The sequence below is a fragment of the Symphalangus syndactylus genome, chromosome 10 (assembly GCF_028878055.3).
Source record: "Symphalangus syndactylus isolate Jambi chromosome 10, NHGRI_mSymSyn1-v2.1_pri, whole genome shotgun sequence".
Taxonomy (NCBI): domain Eukaryota; kingdom Metazoa; phylum Chordata; class Mammalia; order Primates; family Hylobatidae; genus Symphalangus; species Symphalangus syndactylus.
Window position 1 is genome coordinate 29,633,336 of NC_072432.2, and position 25,426 is coordinate 29,658,761.

Consider the following 25,426-nt stretch of genomic DNA (forward strand, 5'->3'; position numbering starts at 1 on the left):
GTGAAGTTTAGACATGTGAACTATATTGCTCATGCAAAGTTCTCTCTGGGGTCAAGGATGCCCTCTTTGGATATCATGTGTCAGGTCAGAAAAGCACCACACCCAGAATTTGTCCCAGATGATGTATGATTTTCAGAAAATACAAATCCCTGTGAAGCACAGGGTAGATTAGGCCACGACAGGGTCTACAGGAAAGAGTGAAAAATTTCAAATGCCCACGTTCCATCTTGAGTAATGTCTAATAAGCTGAATAATCTCTGTTCTTGGGAACATACAGTTCACCCACACATTTTTACAGGGTTTTTACCAATAAGAAAATTAAAACTTGCCATTCAGAGTCTTCTTATTGGACTATTGAATGGAATTCTTATTTTCCCAAGCTTGTGTGGGCTGTACCTCCTCATTTCAGTCATGCACAAGTATGGTTTGTTTGGCCAAGCCTAGGTTGTTGAGAAATCTGTGACCTTCAGATCAGGACTCACTAATACAGTGAGCCAATCAATAAGGTCAGGACCAAAATTGAGCAAATGTCAACTTCTTTTTTTCTTTTCTTTTTTTTGAGACAGAATCTTGCTCTGTCACCTAGGCCGGAGCTGGAGTGGCACAATCTCAACTCACTGCAACCTGCACCTCCCAAGTTCAAGTGATTCTCTTGTCTCAGCCTCCCGAGTAGCTGGGACTACAGGCACATGCCACCACAGCTGGCTAATTTTTTGCATTTTTAGTACAGATGGGGTTTCACCATGTTGGCCAGGCTGATCTTGAACTCCTGATCTAAAGAGATCTGCCCATTTCTGCCTCCCAAAGTGCTGGGATTGGAGGTGTGAGCCACCATGCCTGGCCCAAGTGTCAACTTCTGGAGAGAAAAGGCACTACAGCATACATTCCTACCAAATAATTCTACATTTGAGAAGCACATGAGAAAATATACCCCAAAATACCTTGGGATTTGTTTTTTGATAAAGCTTTGTATAGTGTGGATGTCTGTCAACTTTCATCCATCCTTATTTTGATCCATTATGTGTCAGTTCTTTATTTAAAGACTGTCCTTGGTACTCAGTCAATATTATATATTCTATTGTGAAAAATGTTAAATAATGAGGAAATTATCTTTTATGTAATGGTGACTTGATTTCCCATAAAAGATAAGGAATCTAAGAAGCCTTCTCCTAAATAAATGGTTAAAACATAAGTTAGCACTCTTGGGAAAGAGTGAAGAGAAAAGAAGAGGGTTCAGGACTCTACCCTTATAAAGACCAAATCATGATTTCATTCAAGCCCTACTTGTAATGCTTTGAGTCAGAGAGTTCTTCTTTTTATGAGACAGGGTTTCACTGTGTCATCCAGGTTAGAGTGCAGTGGCACAATCTTAGCTCACTGCAGACTCTTCCTCCTAGGCTTATGGGATCCTCCCACCTCAGCCTGCTGAGTAACTGGGATTACAGCTACATGACACCAACTCTGGCTCATTTTTTAATTTTTTGTACAGACAGAATTTCACCAGGTTGCCCAGGCTGGTCTCAAACTCCTGAGCTCAAGTGATGCACCTGCCTCAGCCTCCCAAAGTGTTGGTATTACAGCTGTGTAGCTCCCCACCAGCCAGAGAGCTCAGTTTTCAATACAAAGAAATTTGGTCTCAGAAAGATTAAGAGGCCCAGCTGGTTTATGGAACAACCAGATCTAGAACCCAAGACTCTTAATCCAGAGTTTCTTAAGGCACTGGGAATATTAACAACAAGAATCCATAAAGTTTTATGAAGGAAGCGTGACTATGACTTCACCAGGTCAAGGTGGTTTGAGAGTAGATATACAGTTGGCAATATCTTTCAGGCACAGAACTAGACCAAGATGACATAGTTGGGATTTTTTGCAAGTCTCCAAAGTGCTTCCTGCTCTTCATTTATAAAACATGGAATTCTTTTTTTTTTCTTTTTTTTTTTGTAGGGGGGATGGAGTCTCACTCTGTTGCCCAGGCTGGAGTGCAGTGGCATGATCTCGACCCACTGCAACCTCTGCTTCCCGGGTTCAAGCAATTCTCCCTGCCTCAGCCTCCCGAGTAGCTGGGATTACAGGTGCCCACCACCACACCCGGCTAATTTTTGTATTTTTTTTAGTAGAGATGGGGTTTTGCTATGTTGGCCAGGCTGGTCTGGAACTCCAGACCTCAGGTGATTCGCCCAGTTTGGACTCCCAAAGTGTTGGGATTACAGGTGTGAGTCACGGTGCCTGGCCTAAAATCTGGAATTAACACACTGTTCCTCAGAGGACTCCATTTCTCTTTCTACCTTAAGCAACCGAATTCTACTCCTCCTGCAGTGCATGAATATATATTAATAACTTTTTTCAAGAGAAAGATCAGTTGCAAATATTTATCAAATGTGTTGATACATGCAAATTAGGCTTTCCCTGCTGCCCTTTCAAAACACAGAGAGAATAAAATGACCTATCCTTAACCCAATGACTGTTTGTGTGAACTTGAATAAACCTTCACCTTTCCTATGCCTCACCGTTCTTATCTACAGAGCAGAGAAGTTAAACCAGATGACTTCTAGTTAAAATAATGTATGATTTAATGATACAGTTAATTAAGATTCTATTGGGAGGCCGAGGCAGGGGGGGATCACGAGGTCAGGAGATCAAGACTATCCTGGCTAACACGGTGAAACCCCATCTCTACTAAAAATACAAAAATTAGCCGGGCATAGTGGCCGGCGCCTGTAGTCCCAGCTACTCGGGAGGCTGAGGCAGGAGAATGGCGTGAACCCAGGAGGCGGAGCTTGCAGTGAGCCGAGATTGCGCCACTGCACTCCAGCCTGGGCGACAGAGCCAGACGCCGTCTCAAAAAAAAAAAAAAAAAAAAAGTTTCTACCTGTGCACATATTTAGCTTCAGATATGATCTGTGTGGGAAGACTATCTTGAAGGAAGTCAAATCTAAGAATGAGTCCCATTTTCAGCATCAAGTGGATGTGTAATCATTAGAACAGGGAATATCCTCACTTTCCCCGTTTATTAAATGGGGTAACACTCGTGGTCATCTCTCAGGGTTGTTTTGAAGACTGAACAAGATAAGTCATGTGAATGTGTTTTGTAAGTTGTATAGTTAGAGGAATTAGAAGTGTAATTATTGTTAAAGGAGATGTTTGAAACACTGCATACATCATCACTGCCAATGGAGATAACAGGCTGAGTCCGGGTTATTTCTCCTTAGGACGCGTCCTTGTGCTGAGTAAATGGTAGGTTACCTTACCGGACTGCGCAGTGAGTCTTGATCCGGGAAGGGCCTTACTCCTGAATTTTTACCAGAAAATAAAGGACTACACTAAAAAGAAACCAGAAAGAACGTGGGAAGGAGGGAATTCGCAGGCAGAGGAGGAGGAAAAGCAAAGACGAGGCAAAGTTAGGAGAATGAAAGGCGAATTCAGAGGAATGATAGGGGCGGGTAGGGCCCAGCCGGCCTGGCAGGACAGGGTGGTGGCGAATGAGCTACTAGCCCGGCGACCTGCCCGCTGCCCCGGCGGGGGAGAAGGAGGGGCTTGGCAAAGGGCAACGCCAGAGCCAGACTTAAAAGGGAGATGATCCTAGCTAGTTGATGCCACTAGTGACCTCCGACGCCCCGGGCAAGAGAACGCCACGAGGGATAACTGGAGAAAGGCCGGGGCCGCCAAGGCAGTCCCAGGCTCGCGTAGGAGGCACGCAGACCAGACAGGGGCATCTTGCACCTTCGCGGCGCCCTGCACCCTGCCACCATGTGCGAGCTGTACAGTAAGCGGGACACCCTGGCGCTGAGGAAGAAGCACATCGGGTAAGGGCACCCTGGCCCGGAAGAAAGTGCAGAGAGGGGGCAATAACGAGTGCAGAGGGTGGAGAGAGAAAGCCGGCTAGGGAGCAAGCGATGCGCTGCAGCCGCCCTCCGTGCCCGCCGCGCCTGTGCACGCGCCCCGCGCGCCTCCACCTGCAGGGGCCGCGCGGGCTCCCAGAAACGCTCCTGGAGCCCGGAGCGCTGGGCTTCCTGCCCGCCCGAGAAAGTCCCCGGCTCGCTCTGCAGCCGGCGGACTAGCGGGGGCTGCCGGCCGGCTAGAGGGGTTGGTGGATGACGGCCAATAGCCATAGCCGACACCATTCCAGGGATGGGAGATGGGTGGAAGAAAGATAGCGCTCCGCCACCCCGATCCAGCTCGAAAGTTTTTGGAAACTGTGAACTCAGAAATATTTTTTCACGATGGCTCTGCAAACAAACTAATTCTGACAATCTTTACTTAAAGTGAGCTTTTTCTTCTTGCATGCTTGGTTAAGCGGTGAAGGGTTAATCTAGCCAATAGAAAAACTTGAAACCACCTTCTGTTAGAAAAGCAGAGACTTTATTTAGATCCCTCTTACCCAACTTGGTCTCCCAAGCTGTGTTCTCCCCAGCCTGCTTGTCTTGCCCGTGTCACAAACGACTTAGTAATATAATGGTGAGTATATAAGACCGACAGGGGCTCTGGCCCTCGTTGGGTGTCATATTCCCTGTGTGACCTCTGTCAAATTACTTTAATTGTCTCTTCTATGAAAGTAGGAATAACATTCTACTTCACAGGAGCAAGCAGATGCGATTAACATGTTGTGTTTTGTGTGTGGTTTTTAAAAAGATACGTGTAAATATAAATGATGATTAATGACCTCGAACACTGTAAAGTCAACCGTCTGCAATATTCACTTGAAATGAACGACTGCAGCGGGGCCAGTGGGCATGAGAGAGCCCTTGGGGTTACAAGTAAGAAAACAATCCACATCCTCTTCGGAGGAATGCTGGACAGTTTCTCAGACTGAAGCTCCTCACCCCAACTGGTGGGGTTTCTGGATGGTTTGGAAGACTAGTTCCATCTCTCTCAGCCGCAAAATGGGATCAAAATAATCCAGTTCTTCCTCCATTAATTAATCACTACCCTACTTTTTCTAATCACTCACTCCGTTAGTTTTCAATCTTACATAGTTAGATTCCAGTAAATGCCTAATGGTTTCTGACATGAGCAGAACAAATTTTCTAAAAGCACAAGTGTAGCCATGGGCTGACTGGAAAAAGGAGAATTTTACCTGAAGTCTGACGGGCAAGGTGGAAAGTGTATTAAAAAGGCAATGTGAAGTCTGCAGCTTTCAGCTCACATCCTTAACAAACTTTTTTTTGGATTTTAACTTGTAGGTATAAACTAACAGCTGAGTTTGAACCAATAAGAAATTCTTATAAAATATTATTTTCATTTCAGCTGATGATGCCTAAAAAAAATCAATATATAACACAACCTTATGCAATTTTAAAATCTGAGGTTACCTACTGTTTGTAATAATCAAAATTCCTTCTAAACGGTTACATATCAATTTAGTATATTTCTACTACTAGAACTACCTCCAATGTGTGCGAGGGTTTTTTTGTATGTATGCAAAATCACCAAAATAAATAAATATATATATATATATATATATATATATATATTTTTTTTTTTTTTTTTTTTTTTTTTTGAGACGGAGTCTTGCTGTGTCACCCAGGCTGGAGTGCAGTGGCGCGATCTCGGCTCACTGCAAGCTCCGCCTCCCGGGTTCAGGCCATTCTCCTGCCTCAGCCTCCCGAGGAGCTGGGACTACAGGCGCCCGCCAACACGCCCGGCTAATTTTTTGTATTTTTAGTAGAGACAGGGTTTCACCGTGTTAGCCAGGATGGTCTCGATCTCCTGACCTTGTGATCCGCCCGCCTCGGCCTCCCAAAGTGCTGGGATTACAGGCTTGAGCCACCGCGCCCGGCCATAAATAAATATATTTAACTTTAGTTCTTAAATGTTCATAAAGCCAAGATTAGAAGCCTTTATGAAATTTCTACGTGCTAAAATGTATACTCCAGACATTCATCCAAATAAATGTATGGATGACTTTATTGTGCTCAAAACAACATATTAAATGCTTAGAAGAATAATTGAATTTCACTATTTAATAATGGAAAATCCATTTGATACAGGACAAGTACCACTCAAAATACATGAAAAGGAAAATGATCTATAAAACTTCCTTCATAGTATTTAACTTTAGGTTATTTGCATTTAGCTTTCAGTGCTATTCATGTCTTTATACATTAGATTGAAGGGGAAACACATGTCTACCTTGGGCTACAGCACAACACAGCCTGCTTGCAAATTCTGGTTTTCTCATTTTCTGTCTGTGTAACCTTAAACCAGTTTCTTAATTTCTCTGTGCCTTGGTCTCCTCACCTATAAGAGTGAGAATGATAATAACCTCTATTTCATAAGATTGTTGACAGGATTAAATAATATTTACAAAATATATAACAGTTTCTGACACATTAAGCTCCCCAAAAACACTTGGTTATTTTTTTTCTGATAGAACAAAATTTCTCAAAGGAAAATTAGTTATTGGTTTGTGCGATTAGAACCATCAGAGAGTGGATTCATGTACCTCTAATAAATTGTCAAATCATGGCATATTTAATATAACAAGCATAAGGAATGTGAACAATATCATGAATGGGGGATTAACATAAAAGTTTCCAGGTTTACATGAAATGAAAAGAAATGTATGTCATCCAGGTTGTGTTTTCCCTTTCCTTTATGTAATTGTACTTTTCCACTCATGGGGACCTTCATTGAGAAGGAAAAATACTGAGAATAGTCCTACCAGACCAAAGTGTTTCCTTTGATTATTTCTAGGCCCTCATGCAAAGTTTTCTTTGCGTCGGATCCCATCAAAATAGTGAGAGCCCAGAGGCAGTACATGTTTGATGAGAACGGTGAACAGTACTTGGACTGCATCAACAATGTTGCCCATGGTAAATGTCCTGTCCTTGCAGTGCTTTGGAGGAAATGTTCACGGAGTAAAGCTGACTTGGAACACTTAATCTTTGTCTAGGGAATTGCAGTGGCTGCAGTTCCTTTGCTGAGTGGGCCAGTAGTCCTAGTGGGGAAAATCGCAGCAAAATATGGAAGAGAAAGGAACTCAACTTTTGTTTGTTTGTTTGCTTGCTTGCTTCATAATTCCTCTCATTCCCAGGCACTTAGAATTCTAACTTATTTCTTGGGCTTTTGTTTCATAAATTTTAGTGGGACACTGTCACCCAGGAGTGGTCAAAGCTGCCCTGAAACAGATGGAACTGCTAAATACAAATTCTCGATTCCTCCACGACAACATTGTTGAGTATGCCAAGCGCCTTTCAGCAACTCTGCCGGAGAAACTCTCTGTTTGTTATTTTACAAATTCAGGGTATGTTTCATGGTTTCCCACCCCTCCCCATTCCCACTAAACTTTGTCTACTCTTGCACACAAATCTTTCCTTTTGATTCATGGTGGAGCTTGTCCAAAAAGGTTTGCTGAATTTCTTGCCATTCACTAAGTGATCACACATTAGGGACCTGGCCTTTCTGGTTCTCCCACTTTATTCTATGACTCTGAATCTAACCGGTCAAATGATGCTCACCTCCTTAGGCAGTGCAATAAGTAGCTTAAGGATTGATAGGCCAAGATAGTCTTTCAATGAGTGTATGAGGAACTTTAGCCAAGAAATAACTCTACTAAACAAGCTAAAACTTTTTTTTTTTGAGACGGAGTCTTGCTCTGTCGCCCAGGCTGGAGTGCAGTGGTGCGATCTTGGCTCACTGCAAGCTCCGCTTCCCGGGTTCACGCTATTCTCCTGCCTCAGCCTCCCAAGTAGCAGGGATTACAAGCGCCCGCCACAACGCCTGGCCAATTTTTTGTGATCCGCCTGCCTCAGCCTCCCAAAGTGCTGGGATTACAGGCGTGAGCCACTGTGCCTGGCAACAAGCTAGACTTTTTAAAGATTTTTTATTGTTGAAAATTGAGCATATTTCCCTAACACAAACACAAGAAAAGAAAAAAGAAGGAAACTCAAATAGATTCATTTCAACTTTCATTTATTTATTTATTTTTTTGAGGTGGAGTTTCGCTCTTGTTCCCCAGGCTGGAGTGTAATGGCACTATCTCTGCTTACTGCAACCTCTACGTCCCAGTTTCAAGTGATTCTCCTGCCTCAGCCTCCTGAGTAGCTGGGATTACAGGCATGCACCACCACACCCAACTAATTTTGTATTCTAGTAGAGATGGAGTTTCTCCATGTTGGTGAGGATGGTCTCAAACTCCCGACCTCAGATGATCCACCCACCTCGGCCTGCCAAAGTGCTGGGATTACAAGCATGAGCAACCGTGCCCAGCCAGAAGGAGCCCCAAGAGGCGTGGGCTGGTCTGGAAGGCCATGCGCAGGGCCACCAGCAGCGCCTTGGGGTCAGCGTGGGGACCCTGGGGCCAGCACCAACACCCACAGGCTGGCCATCTCCACGCAGGCACCTCGGGCCGCCTCAACTTTTTAACCTAGTTTTTTGTTTTGTTTTGTTTGCTTTTTAGTGAATGTCTCATTATGTTGCCCAGGCTGCTCTTGAACTCCTGGACTCAAGCAATCTGCCTACCTCAGCCTTCCAAAGTGCAGGGATTACAGGTGTGAGCCACCGTGCCTGGCCCCAACTTTTAAATTCTGTAAATTCAAATCATTATATATCCATTCTATAGACTATTATGCAGATATTTAGAAGTATGTTTTTGCAAATGCATGTCTAAATATGTGCTTAAAATGCAATATTATATTGGGGAAAGCTAGATAGATATATAGTAGAAACTCCTATTTTAAAAACGAAATATGGTTCGGCGTGGTGGCTCATGCCTGTAATCCCAGCACTTTGGGAGGCCAAGGAGGGTGGATCACGAGGTCAAGAGATCAAGACCATCCTGGCCAACATGGTGAAACCCTGTCTCTACTAAAAATACAAAAATTAGCTGGACGTGGTGGTGTGCGCCTACAGTCCCAGCTACTTGGGAGGCTGAGGCAGGAGAATTGCAGTCAGGTTGCAGTGAGCCGAGTTCACGCCATTGCACTCCAGCCTGGCAACAGAGTGAGACTCCGTCAAAAAAAAAAAAAAAAAAAAGAAATATATGTGAAAATTAACTATTAGACATTCCATGAATATTTGATTATATGACTCTCTGTGATTCACTTTTCATTAAGATATTTTAAAACCAAATTTATGTCCAGCGTGGTGGGTCACACTACTGTGCCTGGCTCAGCTTCCCAAAGTGTTGGGGTTACAGGGTGAGCCACTACGCCTGGCCTAATTTTTGTATTGTTTGTGGAGATGGGGTTTCACCATGTTGCCCAGGCTAGTCTCAAACTCATGGGTTCAAGCAATCTGCCCGCTTCAGCCTCCCAAAGTGCTAGGATTACAGACATGAGCCACCGCACCCAGCCAAGACTAATATTCTTTTTTTTTTTTTTTTTTTTTTGAGAAGGAGTCTCGCTCTTTCACCCAGGCTGGAGTGCAGTGGCGTGATCTCAGCTTACTGCAGGCTCCGCCCCCCTGGGGTTCACGCCATTCTCCTGCCTCAGCCTCCCGCGTAGCTGGGACTACAGGCACCCACCACCTCGCCTGGCTAATTTTTTGTATTTTTAGTAGAGACGGGGTTTCACTGTGTTAGCCAGGATGGTCTTGATCTCCTGACCTCGTGATCCACCCGCCTCGGCCTCCCAAAGTGCTGGGATTACAGGCGTGAGCCACCGTGCCTGCGACTAATATTCTTTTTTTTTAAATTAAAAAAATTACTTTATTATTTTTAGAGACAAGGTCTCACTAGATTGGTCAGGTTGGTCTTGAACTCCTGACCTCAAGAAATCTTCCCACCTTGGCCTACCAAAGTGCTAAGATTACAGGCGTGAGCCATTGCCACCATGCCTGGCCAACAAAATATTCTTAAAGTAAAAAAGTCTTCAGTCTGAATCCTGCTCTACCTCATATTAACTATGAGACCGTATTCTGATTCCTTTACCTCTCTGAGGCTGTTTTATCCATATAAAGGAGATGGCAATACTTGTAATGTTGTTATGAGAATAAATACAAGTAAAATTCTCAGCATGATGTTTAGCAGATAGTAAACATTCCACTTATTATTATTTTCTTCTTTTTTTGGGTAGTGTATTTAGATTGTCTGAAATATATAGGAAAATATTTGATACTCATTTTATAGAGAAGGAAGCTAGTCAAATGTTGGGTAAATATGACATAGGGTTGGCAGCCAAGCTAGTGGGCCCTCAGTCTCCCATTCCTCCTGTGGAGATCAGATTTAATGAAGGCTTCTTCGTGTCCTCAGTCACTATGTGGCTGAACCAGACTACAGTCTGAAATGGGCAGCACATCCTTAATTTTTATTGGGTTTCTTCTATATGTCTCATTCTTTATTGAAAACATCTAAGGAAACTTATATTAGAAGGGTAAAGTGGGCAGGCAAGATAGAGGAAGGAGAGGATTTCAACTTACTATTTTATAAGTTTCTGAATAAATGTAATCTTACAACTTTTGTAATTCACATCCTAAATGTTTTTTGTTGTTGTTGTTGTTGTTGTTCTGGAGATAGAGTCTCACTCTGTTACCCAGGCTGGAGTGCAGTGGGGCGATCTCCGCTCACTGCAACCTCCACCTCCCAGGTTCAAGCAATTCTCTTGCCTCGGCCTCCCAAGTAGCTGAGACTATAGGCACACACTGCCGCACCTGGCTAATTTTTTGTATTTTAGTAGAGACGGGGTTGCCTAATCTGGTCTCTAACTTCTGAGCTCAGGCAATCGGCCCTCCTTGGCCTCCCAAAGCGCTAGGATTACAGGTGTGAGCTACCGTGTCTGGCACATCCTAAATGTTTTTAAAAGAGACTGTGTCACAGTGTCCTCTCTCTCTCTATGTTATCTTAATAGATCCGAAGCCAACGACTTAGCCTTACGCCTGGCTCGGCAGTTCAGAGGCCACCAGGATGTGATCACTCTTGACCAGTAAGTCTTGGACACAAGATTTCTAAGCAAGAAGCTTCTTCAGAGACAAAATTGTATTGATCCTATCCATACTAATAACATAAACGCATGTGAAAGAGGACAGATATATGGAGCAATGTTTTTAAAATTTATGTATTAAGCTATCAAGGCCAGCTTAAATCCAGAGGGATATTTAATTCCTTCTAAGTAACAGGAAGTGGGAGAGGCTCTCTTGGGTACTGTGGGGGATGTAGCTTCATGGAGTTTGCATGAATCATGGATTAGTTTTCACACATTATTTATTGAGCCACTAGTAACATGTAAGTAATTAGTTTTCCAAATAAGAATACAATTAATTTCCAAAAAAATTCAAGCATTCACTTCACTATTGCAATTATTCGCAGTCACTAATTTTAAAGATAACAATTTAGAGCAAATTTTAAAGAAAACCAGCAGCCAGGTAAAATTTAAAACTTTTTCATTAGCCTGTAATTATTAACAATCACTATATAATCTTACCACTCAAACATGAATTTATTACATTTTAAACCAGAAATCTGGCAACTTCCATCTTTGTTAGAGTTTTGGTTTGTTTGTTTGTTTTTGAGACGGAGTCTCGCTCTGTTGCCCAGGCTGCAGTGTAGTGGCACGATCTCCACTCATTGCAACCTCTGCCTCCTGGGTTCAGACAATTCTCCTGCCTCAGCCTCTGGAATTAGCTGGTATTACAGGCGCCTATCGCCATGCCCGACTAACTTTTTTGTTTTTTTAGTAGAGACAGGGTTTCACCATGTTGGCCAGGCTGGTTTCAAACTCCTGACCTTAAGTGATCCACCCACCTCAGCCCCCCAAAGCACTAGGATTACAAGTGTGAGCCACCGAGCCTAGCCTAGGGATTTTTTTTTTCATTTAAATTTCTGTCTACTCCTCCACCCCACTCAATAACTTCAGATGTAGAGGGTGAAGTTAGATATGCACCTCATTTCATGCCCTTCCCAATTGCTTTTGGGAACTTATTCATAAATTCTTTGCCAAGGCTGATGTCCAGAATGGTATTTCCTAGGGTTTCTTCTAGGATTTTTACAGTTTTAAGTCTTAAATTTAAGTCTTTAACCCATGTTGAGTTAATTTTTGTATATGGTAAAAGGCAGGAGTCCAGTTTTATTCTTCTGCATATGGTTAGCCTCAATCTTAGTTCTTAAAAAGATCTCCTTTTCCTTCTCAAGTATATTTGCCTAATATTTGCAAGTAGACATGCTTTAGAAATCATCCCAAACAGAAACAGATGCCCATTCTATGATATAAAGTTGTTTTTAAATTTACTAGAATGTAACACATATTCTTTTAACACATTTAAAGAATACATACATGTAAAGTATTGCATGAGGATATAGAAAACAATTTTTCACATTTAGACAATCTAATTTAGCAATATAATCCAAATGCATCAGTTTTTCCCAACTAAAAAGAAATTGTCAATAAGGACACATGCTTGGCTTTCTATGAGTTTTATTACATGTAAAAGAAGAATTGCACACATTGAGGGCCAGTTTTGCCATGAAAAATTAGATCCCATATAGTCAAATCTGGCACCAATGTTGAGATTCTCCCTGGATGGATGCATATGGATGAAATGCAACACTGGTTTTCATATATTTGAAAACATCTCTCTTGGAATTATTTTGGTTACTGTTTTTTTTTCTTTCTCTCTTCAGTGCTTACCATGGTCACCTATCATCCTTAATTGAGATTAGCCCATATAAGTTTCAGAAAGGAAAAGATGTCAAAAAAGAATTTGTACATGTGGTAAGTGTCTTAGAATCCTAAATCAGAATGTTAGTATTGGAGGAATGCTTAATGATAATCCAGCCCAATGCTTTCATCTAGATGAACCATGAAAGAGAAACTAAAATCAAGAGCAGTTATGTGGCTTGCTAAGGTCAAAGGGCTAAATAATGACAGAATGTTATTTAAAATCTATTTATCTATTTTAAATACATTGATGAGTATTACAATAGGAAAATTAGTTTAGTAGTTGTTCAGAGCTATCATTTTATTTTTCTTGCTCCTTAATCTTCAGTTACATTTTCTTTCACAAATGCCAACTCAAAATTCAGAGTTGAACTAAGTGTGTGTTTAAATTGCTCGGCCAGGCGCAGTGGCTCACGCCTGTAATTCTAGCGCTTTGGGAGGCCGAGGTGGGCAGATCACTTGAGGTCAGGAATTCAAGACCAGCGTGGACAACATGGCAAAATCCTGTCTCTACTTTAAAAAAGTACAAAAATTATCCAGGTGTGGTGGCAGGCGCCTGTAGTCCCAGCAACTTGGGAGGCTGAGACAGGAGAATCGATTGAACCTGGGAGGTGGAGGTTGCAGTGAGCCGAGATCGTGCCACTGCACTCCAGCCTGGGTGACAGAGCGAGACTCCATCTCAAAAAAAAAAAAAAGAAAAGAAAAAAAAAGGTAAATTGCTCTGTATAATAAAGCTAAATTATTATATAGATTTATTAAGTAAAATAAAGAAACCAAGCGAGTTGTTGAAAAAGTGTAATATATTTGGTGTATTTGTCTTAACTGAGGATCAGTATAATTTTTTTCTTTTCTTTTATTTATTTATTCATTTATTTATTTATTTTTGAGACAGAGTCTCGTTTTGCTACCCAGGCTGGAGTGCAGTGGCATGATCTTGGCTCACTGAAACCTCCGCCTACCGTGTTCAAGTGATTCTTCAGCCTCAGCCTCCCGAGCAGCTGGGATTACAGGCATACGCTACCAAGCCCTGCTAATTTTTGTATTTTTTGTAGAGACAGGGTTTCATCATGTAGGCCAGGCTGGTCTCAAACTCCTGACCTTAAGAGACCTGCACACCTCAGCCTCCCAAAGTGCTGGGATTACAGACATGAGCCACCGCGCCTGGCTAAATTTCTTGAGAATCATCAGTACTTTCAAGATTTTAAGATCAGGCCGGGCGCGGTGGCTCACGCTTGTAATCCCAGCACTTTGGGAGGCCGAGGCGGGCGGATCACGAGGTCAGGAGATCGAGACCACGGTGAAACCCCGTCTCTACTAAAAAAATACAAAAAATTAGCCGGGCGTGGTGGCGGGCGCCTGTAGTCCCAGCTACTCAGAGAGGCTGAGGAGGGAGAATGGCGTGAACCCGGGAGGCGGAGCCTGCAGTGAGCCGAGATTGCGCCACTGCACTCCAGCCTGGGTGACAGAGCGAGACTCCGTCTCAAAAAAAAAAAAAGATTTTAAGATCTGGAGTGAGTGCTAACACACTCTAGTTTTCTGAATGATTACGATTTGTAATATAGTTGATCGGTGTTGGCTCATTTTAAATACAGACTAGTTAATACAGTTTCCATTCACTGACATTTTTAAATAGTATCATCACTAGTTGATTTGAATGTTCAATTTATGTGAGGAGGGATATAGTCTTGATTTATAACAGTCTGGAAGCAAATCCAAGCTTCTGTTCACAATTCAAAGATGTCAGTTCTAAACAGAATTTAGAAATGTTAAGGAAAAAAAACAACAAAAAAACCTAAAGTATCTTAAGTTCACATGATCACCATTCTAACATGTTCTTGTGGGGAAATGCCTTTTTTTTAAGGTTTGTCGATAGGGCAAATTACAAGCAACTGCGTTATTTGACGTTTTCAGGCACCAACTCCAGATACTTACAGAGGAAAATATAGAGAAGACCATGCAGACCCAGCCAGTGCTTATGCAGATGAAGTGAAGAAAATCATTGAAGATGCTCAGAACTGTGGAAGGAAGGTTTGTATTTATAGCTTTGGAAACATCTAAGCATCTTTTATAAAAGGGATTAAAACTGTTGGGATTCACTAAAGAGATGGAAAAGGATTATATCTAATGTCCCTTTCTGTTCTTCTCTAGTTACATTTTCACTTGATTCAAATTTCAAAAATGCATTATTACAATCATGCCTCTAACACTGTCTACTTGTATTTATTCTGGAAATACAACCATTATCTGGTTCCAGAACTGGTTGCCTAATTCTGACCTTTTCAGTGGTATGCAGGGTCTAGCCTAGAGGGGTAGGAGTCATTATATGGTGAAGGGAAGAGAAGAGGCAAAGTAGCCCTGGGACCTCAGGACCAATGCAGATTTCCAGACCCACAAGGGAGCCCTGGTGCTTCCCTTGAACTTCAACCTTTTTGAAGCCATGGAGCCTGGGGCTGGTTTGCACCTGGGTAAGCCAAGGCAGAAAATGTTCTTCCGATGTGGGCCTGGACTTCTAAGACAGAAACAAAATCCTTGAGAGCAGGAAAAAAGTGTTTTCACTTTCTCGGTCTTCACCCTACTGTCTTCAGCTTAATGTTCAATTCTCAGCCCATCTGTAGGTTACTTATGTGGATTTTAATGCAACTTGACAGTACTTTGCCTTAAAATTGGCTTATGGCATAGACTTGGCTATTTTAAAAAAAAACCTTAGCTGAAATAAAAATGAGGCCTTTTCTTTTTCTAATTAACTCAAATATTTTTGTCTTCACGACTAGAGAGCCATTCACATTTCTTAACTGCTTCTTCTTTTTTTTCCCCAACCCATTTTTTTTTGTATCTTCTTATGTGAAACATCCGTGCAGGTAGACCTACAGCTCTATGTGTTGTGGGAAGCTTCATATTCTTCCTCTTCAAATGTGGTCTGTACCTGTTTAAACAAATGGCAAACAACACTTTTAGGAAAAAGTTTACATTAACAAGATCTCTCGGACTCTTTGCTGCTAAAAGAGGGTTTGAATAATTTTTTGAGAACATTAGCATTCAACATTTATTGGACTGTTGCTATCATATTAGCAGTGATGAAAGCAATGAACAAATATAAGATCAGTGCTTCAGAATATTAGATGTGCTTGCAAAGTCATGGATTGTACAGCAAAAATCTTGAGTCCAACAGCCTCATTTTACAGCTAAGAAACCAAATATCTAAAAAGTGAAGGATTTAACCCAAGGTCATACAATTACTAAGGGGTAGTCTGAACTAGAACCTGGGTTCTCTTGATTTCTTATCTCACATTCTTTGTGCTTTCTCTTAAACATTATCTATTTCCTACTTCTCTTTTCTTAGTCTCTAGAATGATTCATCTGTAGTTCCTATTGTTAACTGCCCACTGTTGAGTTAAGCGTGGTTTAGGGCAAAACCTAGCAATACAGCACAGTAACTATAGTGTGTGGTCACAAACCACCCTCCCATTTTCGTGGTGCAAATTCCAGCCTCAGGCAGCCCTACTTCACCAAGCTTAAGAAACAGGCATCACAACAATGCTTTTGGAATCTAGGTAACTTTTTACAGGTTCATAACCAAAGACTAACAAAAATAGCAGTCTTATTCAGTTCATCCTAAGAAACTGCTGCATGTAATGATAGAGAAAAGGAAGTTGCCCTCTCATCTCCTCTATTTCTCATGGTAGCTTTATTGGTACCCTAGATTTTCAGAAGCTAAAGCTTTAAATCAATTGCTTTTCCTGAATAGACACCTTTTCCTTTTTCTTTAATCAAATGGCCAGTTTGCCACTTGCTACAGATCTATTCCTAGCCATTTTTAAAATAACCTGCTCTATAAGATATCCTCTTTTTAGGGGGGTTGTAGGGGGACCTAATGGACTTTGACACCATCTTCTCTTGTATAGATTGCTGCCTTTATTGCTGAATCCATGCAGAGTTGTGGCGGACAAATAATTCCTCCAGCAGGCTACTTCCAGAAAGTGGCAGAGTATGTACTTGACTTGGGCCTCCTTGGTCAAACTGAGAGCACTATGACAATTCTGCAGGGCCATACTAGTTGCTAACATATTAAAATAATTCCTGATTAGCTGGTAAATAGCCACACCTGAGTGCCTGCCATCCCAGGACTCCTGGATGTTCTCTCAGCCTTCCCCAAGATCCAGCAAGTACAAGATTTACACATGGTCCAACAGTGGAGATTCAGAACTCTGCTCCAGCCCCCAGCCTGCATCCTCTCTGATTGTCTAGTACCAAATCTGTATTGGTCAGCGTTCTCTAGAGGGACCGAACTAACAGGATATAGATATATATATATACACATACATATATCACATATCATATATATCATATATATCACATATCATATATATATCATATATATATCACATATCATACACACACACACACACACACACACAAACACACGGTGGTATTAAGTATTAACTTACATGATCACAAGGTCCCACAATAGGCTGTCTGCAAGCTGAGGAGCAAGGACAACCAGTTTAAGTCCCAAAACTGAAGAACCTGGAGTCCGATGTTTGAGGGCAGGAAGCATCCAGCATGGGAGAAAGATATAGGCTGGGAGGCTAGGCCAGTCTCTCCTCTTCACATTTTTCTGCCTGCTTTATATTCGCTGGCAGCTGATTAGATTGTGCCCACCAGATTAAGGGTGGATCTGCTTTCCCCAGCCCACTGACTCAAATGTTAATCTCTTTTGGGAACACCCTCACAGACATACCCAGGAACCCAGGATTAATACTTTGTGTCCTTCAATTCAATCAAGTTGACACTCAATATTAACCATTACACAAGCCTTCTCAATTAGTAAATATTTGAAAACTAACCCTGTTAACAACTACTTGTTTGATTCTTTCTCTTCCCACTTAAAATACGGTAATAGGACTGGGTGCTGTGGCTCATGCCTATAATCCCAGCACTTTGGGAGGCCAAGGCAGAAGGATCACCTGAGGCCAGGACTTCAATACCAGCTGGGCAATATAGCAAGATCCCCCTCTCTACAAAAACTTTTTAAAAATATTATCTGGGCATGGTGGCACACGTCTGTAGTTCCAGCTACTCGGGAAGCTGAGGTGGGAGGATGGCTTGAGCCCAGGAGTTTGAGGTTACAGGGAGTTTGATCATACCACTGCACTCCAGCCTGGGCAACAGAGTGAGACCCCATCTCTTAAAAAAAATACTGCAATATAGCTTACTTTAAGCAGCACAAACCCAACTGGTATGGAATATATCTAATCTAAAAATTATGTGATTATATTGTAAAGTCAATGACATTTATGTGGGGTTTAGAGTACTGAAATGTTTTTTAACAAAAATTAAGGCTTCAGGTTAACAACTTTTTTTTTTTTCTTCAATAATTTGCATCTTTGTGGGTGGGTTTGGGGCTCTCAGTGACCTGAAGGCATTAGACTGCCGCTTTGCTTTCTAGATATGTACACGGAGTAGGAGGTGTGTTTATAGCTGATGAAGTTCAAGTGGGCTTTGGCCGAGTCGGGAAACATTTCTGGAGCTTCCAAATGTATGGTGAAGACTTTGTTCCAGACATCGTCACAATGGGAAAACCGATGGGCAATGGCCACCCGGTGGCATGTGTGGTAACAACCAAAGAAATTGCAGAAGCGTTCAGCAGCTCTGGGATGGAATATTTTAACACGGTACATTTTGGTCTCCAACTTTAATGCTAAGAAGGAAAAATAATGCATGTTCTTATGTTTTTTGTCAATGTAGTAAAGAATAAAGCTCAGTATTGCTGACTAACCACCCAGAACTCCGGCCAAAGTTTTTTCTTATTTTAATAAAACATCTTAAATACATACACATATACATATATATATATATGTATGTATGTATAATTATACTTTAAGTTCCAGGATACATGAGTAGAATGTGCAGGTTTGTTACATAGGTACACAGGTGCCATGGTGGTTTGCTGCACCTATCAACCCGTCATCTAGATTTTAAGCCCCACATGCATTAGGTATGGCCAAACTTTTATCTAACCAGATTTTATTCTGTCTGACAAAATGCTCCTTGTATTTCTGCTTGTGTATCTTTACCCGTCCTAAAACAGTCTTATTAATTTTTCCAATGATCGATGGTTGCCCTGCTAAATTCTACAGGTTATGATATTTTCATTTCTTTGTTTCATATCATACTTAAATTTCCAAAACACTTTTAAAGTAGTTTGATGACTCAGTACTATAAATGTTATACGGCTGTCATAAGAGATACTACATTTTTATCTTTGGGATATTATATTTCTTTGCCTTATCCCCATAAGCTTTAAGCTTAGAAAAATTATTGTAGTTTGTTCAGTATATATAATAGGACTTGTTACAGCTAAAAGTAAGATTCAAATCTGAGGACATAAATTGTTTGTGGAAAATGTCATTGCTTAGCTATTTTTACTCAGCTCTTCAAGGGCAGAAACCCCTATTTCCCTCACTGGGCAACACTATGAAATCCTGAACTCCCAACATAATGTCTGCTTTTGTTTGGATGAGCAAATAAAATCACTGGTAGTCCTTCATACCAGTTATGCAGCTTGGATAATATAATTTAGAATGAATTTTCACTCAGTCGTGAATAAATAGAATCATGCTCTATTCTAAATATGAGAAACTAATATTATAAGAGAACATTGTATTCAAATTATACCTTCACTTAGTATGTATGAGCCAAATTTCTCGTGGATGAGGGAATACCATTCATTCAACTGGTATATTTTCTCAGTTGTCTTTTTTTTTTTTTTTTTTTTTTTTACAGTATGGAGGAAATCCAGTATCTTGTGCTGTTGGTTTGGCTGTCCTGGATATAATTGAAAATGAAGACCTTCAAGGAAATGCCACGAGAGTAGGGAATTATCTCACTGAGTTACTGAAAAAACAGAAGGCTAAACACACTTTGATAGGAGATATTAGGTATGTTCATCATGAAGTTGTCATGTAGTTACTCATTTTTTTCAAAATAATAGTAGTTTATAGGCTGGGCAACATGGTGAAACCCTGTTTCTATTAAAACTACAAAAAATTAGCCATGTGTGGTGGCACACACCTATAATCCCAGCTACTCGGGAGGCTGAGGCATGAGAATCGCTTGAGCCTGGGAGGCAGAGGTTGCAGTGAGCCGAGATTGTGCCACCGCATTCCAGCCTGGGTGATAGGGTGAAATCCTGTCTCTAACAATAATAATAATAGCTTATATTTTATCTTGTAAGTTTATAATAAAGTACATAGAAGTAAATCTAGAAAACAGCAAAAAACAGAGATAGCAAAAATTATTATTATTCCAGAATCCAGATATCACCACTGCTAACATTTGGGTGGGGCAGGATGTGGTGGTTTACATCTGTAATCCCAGCACCTTGGGAGGCAGAGGCAGGAATATTGCTTGAGCCCAGGAGTTTGAGACCAGCCTGGGCAACATAACAAGAAACCTTGTTTCTATAAAATAAATAAATAAACCAACAACAACAAAAAACATTTGGATATATGTCTTTCCTGGCTTTTATACTTTTTTAATAAAGTTAGGATAATGTCAGCACCCAAAAGATGAAAAGAAGGAACTTAATGTAGCTCTAAATAATTTACTAAAAATTATTTAAAATGCTATTCTGAAAAGCTGGATATTTTTCATATATATGTATGAAATATTGACATATATATGTATGCTAACATTTATCATCATTAACATCCTGAGAAACTAAATAGCATGAAAGGGTTGTTTTTAAGCCATTTTCTTTTATAATTGAGAAAAGAAAACTGGATGACAAACACTAATTTATTTCCAAAAGTAGAAACAACTGTGAACATAGATTGGTATCTCGGATTAGTTAGAATTAAACTTGGAAATTAAATGGAAGTTTGGTGATAGTGTTAACTTTTTGTGACAATGAAGTGGTGGACAGATTGTGGGTCAAGTTTTTCTTCACCTCTCGCAGGGGCATTGGCCTTTTTATTGGAATTGATTTAGTGAAGGACCACCTGAAAAGGACCCCTGCCACAGCTGAAGCTCAGCACATCATCTACAAGTAATTCACCCCCACACCCACCTGTTTGGTATCTTGGCTGCAGGAGGCCTACCCACTTGAAAGCTTGCTTGACTTCCTCCCATCCCTCTGAAAAAGGAAAGTTTAAATACGTCCTATTTATAATGTGGGCTTCTTAAATGCAGAATACTTAAACTGCTCTATGTTCACCTAATTCTTCAGTAATCATAGTTATCCTTTGCATGCACTCACATGCATTTCCTACACAAACTAGGATGAGAGAAAAACGTGTGCTTCTCAGTGCCGATGGACCTCATAGAAATGTGCTTAAAATAAAACCACCTATGTGCTTCACTGAAGAAGATGCAAAGTTCATGGTGGACCAACTTGATGGGATTCTAACAGGTGGGTCCATGGATCTTTAAGATGTTTTCTTGTTCCCTCTCCCAAACCCACCCCTCAAACCCTGGTCTAGTCATAATGAGCATATGCACCTTGTTATTCATGATGGAAGTGAGGCAGGGAAGAAATAAATGTGTAACTTTCCATTTAGGACTGGAAAAAGATAGCTGAAAAGTAACTACATGGACCCTTAAATCGAAATTTTCAGTTTGTGTTCATGTAACTCCAAATATAAGTTTTTGCTGAAAGAACATACTGTTTTGCCATTTATTTTTACTTTAGACTAGCTAGCATATTTAAAAGTGCATGTCTGCATTGTGCCATGCACCACAAATACTAGTGTATAGTATTTCAGCATTGTGTGATTAATACATGAAACATTTCTAATAAAAAAATGATATAGGCTACAGTGTGACAGTTCTTTGCTATATGCTGAATCATTTAACTTTGCGTGGTTTTTATTTTTTTTTGAGACGGAGTCTCACTCTGTCATCCAGGCTGGAGTGTAGTGCTGTGATCTCGGCTCACTGCAGCCTCCGCCTCCCGGGTTTCAGCAATTCTCCTGCCTCAGCCTCCCAGATATCTGGGATTACAGGCACCTGCCGCCATGCTGGGCTAATTTCTGTATTTTTAGTAGAGATGGGGTTTCACTATGTTGGCCAGGCTGGTATCGAACTCCTGACCTCAGGTGATCCACCCACCTTGACCTCCCAAAGTGCTAGGATTATAGACGTAAGTCACCACGTCCAGCCTAACTTTGCATTTTTAACTTTTATTTTTTAATTTTTATTTATTTATTTTCTGAGACAGAGTCTTGCTGTGTCACCCAGGCTGGAGTGCAGTGGTGGGATCTCGGCTCACTGCAACCTCCACCTCCCAGATTCAAGCAATTCTCCTGCCTCAGCCACCTGAGCAGCTGGGACTACAGGAGTGTGCCACCACGCCCAGCTAATGTTTGTATTTTTAGTGGAGACAGGTTTCACCATGTGGGCCAGGCTGGTCTCGAACTCCTGACCTCGTGATCTGCTCACCTCAGCCTCCCAAAGTGCTGAGATACATGCGTGAGCCACTGCACAAGGCCTTAATTTTTATTTTTTTCTTTTGTTTTTCTCTTTAAAAATATTTAAAATATTAAAATATCTTTTACTATTTAACTTTTGAGGACCTTTGTTATTCAGAATTACAGTCTATCATAAAAGTATATCTTTTGTTTACCCATATTATGCAACTAGGTTAATTTATTTTTTTGTTATGAACATACACTGGATTAGAAAGTAAATTAGCACTGTAAAACCATGTTGAAGAGCATAAAGCATGATAAAAATGATAGATATTGTTGTTTTTGCTTTAGTTATATTTTTACAATTCAGGCCAGCATAGCAGCACATGCCTACAAGATCCCAGAGGCCAAGGTAAGCAAATCGCTTGAGTTGAGATCAAGATAGCTCAGGAGCTGGAGACTAGCCTGGGCAACACGATGAAAGGTTGTCTCTACAAAAAATAAAATACAAAAACTAGCCAGACATGGTGGTGCGTGCGCCTGGAGTCCCAGCTCCTTGGGACTTGGCTGAGGTGGGAGTATTACTTGAGACTGCAAGGCAGAGGTTGCAGTGAGCTGTGCCACTACACTTCAGCCTGAGTGACAGAGTGAGACCCTGTCTCTCAAAAAAAAAAAAAATTCAACTTCTTTACTCGCTTCTCAGCCTTTTGGGGTTAGGATAAAGGCGAGAAGCTAGGAATCAACATAGCATAGAAAATAGATATGAATAGTGAATGCTTGGAAACTTGAGAGTCCACATAAGTTATTAATAATAGGGTCACTGTCTTTGGGCTCAGACAGCATGCTCACACCCAGACCTGGCAAGCATTCCTCACAAGCAGATGTGTCCTTTGATCCCATAGGGCAGGGTAGAGGAGAGAGTGTGGCTTGTGGCTTGGGGCAATCTGTCACTCTATGTCTGCATCAACTCAGAGCTTCAGTGTTATTAATAGTGGGCCAGAAGAATTTCCTTTGAGTAAAGTGAATGAGGAGTAGGTAAAATGGGCTTAGTGCCACTTATAAATGATAATGGTAAAATACTACAAAAGAATCTTAAAGTAATTTTAATAGTGACTTTTTTTTTTTCTTTTTGAGACGGAGTCTCACTCTGTCGCCCAGGCTGGAGTGCAGTGGTGTGATCTCGGCTCACTGCAACCTCTGCCTCCCAGGTTCAAGTGATTCTTCTGCCTCAGCCTCCTGGGTAGCTGGGACTACAGGTGTGTGCCACCACATCCGGCTAATTTTTGTATTTTTAGTAAAGACGTGGTTTCACCATATTGGCCAGGCTGGTCTCGAACTTCTGACCTTGTGATCCGCCCTCTTCGGCCTCCCGAAGTGCTGGGATGACAGGCATGAGCCACAGAGCCCGGCCCATTCTTTTAACACATAACATTTCCTTCTGTTCTTCATTAAAGGTATTGCTAAGATACCAAAAAGTTTTTTTTTCTTAAGGTTTTTATGTTATTTTGTCTTCTCCATAATACCTTCCTTGATTTAGTTTTAGAAGAAGCTATGGGAACCAAAACTGAAAGTGTGACCTCTGAGAATACTCCATGCAAAACAAAGGTAAGAGTCGGCTACTTTATTTTTAGGGGGAATGTTTAAAATTTGGGGAATGTTTAAAAAAGCAATACAAATTTTCAAAAAATTGTGCAGTGACCATTAGAACAATACCAGCCTGTATTAGGTTGTCTTATTGTTGCAATTTTGAGTGCACAATTACATTTCCACAGCAAGTGTCACAACATTTGACAGGACTAAAGCCAAAGAACCATTCTTACAGGATCATTCCCATTCCAAAAACAGCCTCGTGGGCCTGCAAAGAGGGCCTATAAAATATATATAGAGAGAATTAAAAACGGCCTAACCTCCTTCCTGCTTTTCCTGAGGGCTGCCTGACTCTGCCTCCGATTCTCACACACTGCCTTTACAATCAGCAGAAGCATTAGCAGGGAGGTTCTGAAGTGCCAGAGTTTGGTTCTAAAACGAACTAAAGCGTAAGCTTCGAATGGCAGTGGGGCCTGGGAACCGTCTCGCACCGCCTGGCCTAGTTTCTGCATTTGATGTGCTTCCAGCAGAGGGCCTTGCCATTCTCTCCTGAGCTGCCCAGGGTGTGAGAAAGAGCACCCTGGGCTGGGAAACAGAAAGGCAAAAACTTGAGAGGCTTTGTTGCATAATTTATTTGTTTATGAGTTCGATGCATAAAGGAACACTCAGTGCCTCGAGCCCGCCTGCGCATCCAGTGGAGTCAGCAAAGTCTTTTTTCATTATTAAAATCATCAGGCTGTTTGAATGAGAGCAAGTGATTTGCTAACGGCATGGCTTCTGTTTCGTCTAACAACACAAACCAATTATAGGAATCAATTATTCTTTGATGTCAAGAATAGTTTATCAAGTCTAAGACAGAATCGCAGCTGTAACTACTGGTTCCCCAAGCATTAAAAAGAGTCCTGCAAACAAAACAAAACAAAAGAAAAGAAGTGTTCGGCACAAGAAATCCCACTTTATGGTTAGCAAAGTTGGCACACATTTTATGAAAAGTTGACTCGGAGTCCCAGATTTTCTGTTGACATCACATTTCAAATGTCTATTGAAGATACTGAGGAGAGGGTTAGAAAGGAGCAAGCAGTGTTGTTTTGTTTGGTTTTTCTGTGTCCTTTGTTTGTGTGTGGGCTCGTTAAGTCAGTCTTGTGGAGGCTGGTTGGGATTAGAGGTGGATGCCCACTGGAGCTTTGTGCGCCTGTCTTACAGATGCTGAAAGAAGCCCACGTAGAACTGCTTAGGGACAGCACCACTGACTCCAAAGAAAATCCCAGCAGAAAGAGAAATGGAATGTGCAGGGATACACATTCACTGCTCAGTAAGAGGCTCAAGACATGAATGATTTGCATTTTAATGCAAGATGCGATGTCCAGAGTTATAGAGAATGGGTAGATGTGTCTCATCAGTTAATAGCTCTATTGTACCTCTAAAGGTGAAATTGTCAGTTTAGATTCATAAATGAAAAGGTAAATGAGTAATCAGAATAAACCAAGTGATAATCAAACCATGTCAAGATTATTAGTTCAGACTCTAGCCTGTTAATTTTCTTGCTTGATTTATGAAGCTACCTGATTTATTCTATTAAATGTAAGCTTGCAAACTCAAAATAAGTTGGCAGATTTACCTCTCATCTTTTAATGTTTCAAATTAGAGAGCAAAGTATAACAGGTTCCTTCACTTTTGAGACTTAGTGCCTTAAAATATGTATTCTATAATGATTTCATATATAAAAGTATATTTATTGACTGTAATAAAATAAAATATGATGTAAACAAAAAAAAAATTACTAGAAAAGTGTTTACCTACCCTTTGCAGGGAATATTAAGGGTTGGGATGGTAACAGCAAAT

At 41.1% G+C, this 25,426-nt stretch overlaps 1 protein-coding gene across 6 annotated transcripts; it reads left to right on the forward strand.

Moving 5' to 3' along the window:
* The first annotated feature begins 3,565 nt into the window (after positions 1–3,565).
* Positions 3,566–25,373, forward strand: ETNPPL (ethanolamine-phosphate phospho-lyase). 6 transcript variants are annotated; one of them, XM_055296772.2, is made up of 13 exons: positions 3,567–3,803; positions 6,694–6,812; positions 7,102–7,243; positions 10,785–10,859; positions 12,554–12,644; positions 14,502–14,618; positions 16,493–16,575; positions 18,037–18,262; positions 19,374–19,528; positions 20,548–20,637; positions 20,870–21,000; positions 23,535–23,602; positions 24,788–25,372. In XM_055296772.2, exons 1-13 carry the CDS (start codon positions 3,748–3,750, stop codon positions 24,914–24,916), a joined length of 1,482 nt encoding a protein of 493 aa, XP_055152747.1. In that variant the 5' UTR covers positions 3,567–3,747; the 3' UTR covers positions 24,917–25,372. The 6 variants fall into 6 exon arrangements, with proteins under 6 accessions (XP_055152749.1, XP_055152747.1, XP_055152746.1 ...); XM_055296771.2 differs by having other exon boundaries at positions 7,084–7,243; positions 24,788–25,371; XM_055296775.2 differs by lacking the exon at positions 3,567–3,803 and adding an exon at positions 4,027–4,455 and having other exon boundaries at positions 7,084–7,243; positions 24,788–25,371.
* Positions 25,374–25,426: the final 53 nt, after the last annotated feature.

What these genes read in the sequence shown, in the direction of transcription:
- ETNPPL (XM_055296771.2), top strand. Translation starts at nt 3,748, where the DNA reads ATGTGCGAGCTGTACAGTAAGCGGGACACCCTGGCGCTGAGGAAGAAG. An exon ending in AAAAAGAATTTGTACATGTG is followed by an intron (nt 12,645 to 14,501) that starts GTAAGTGTCTTA and finishes TGACGTTTTCAG; the next exon opens with GCACCAACTCCAGATACTTA. An exon ending in ACTTGATGGGATTCTAACAG is followed by an intron (nt 21,001 to 23,534) that starts GTGGGTCCATGG and finishes TCCTTGATTTAG; the next exon opens with TTTTAGAAGAAGCTATGGGA.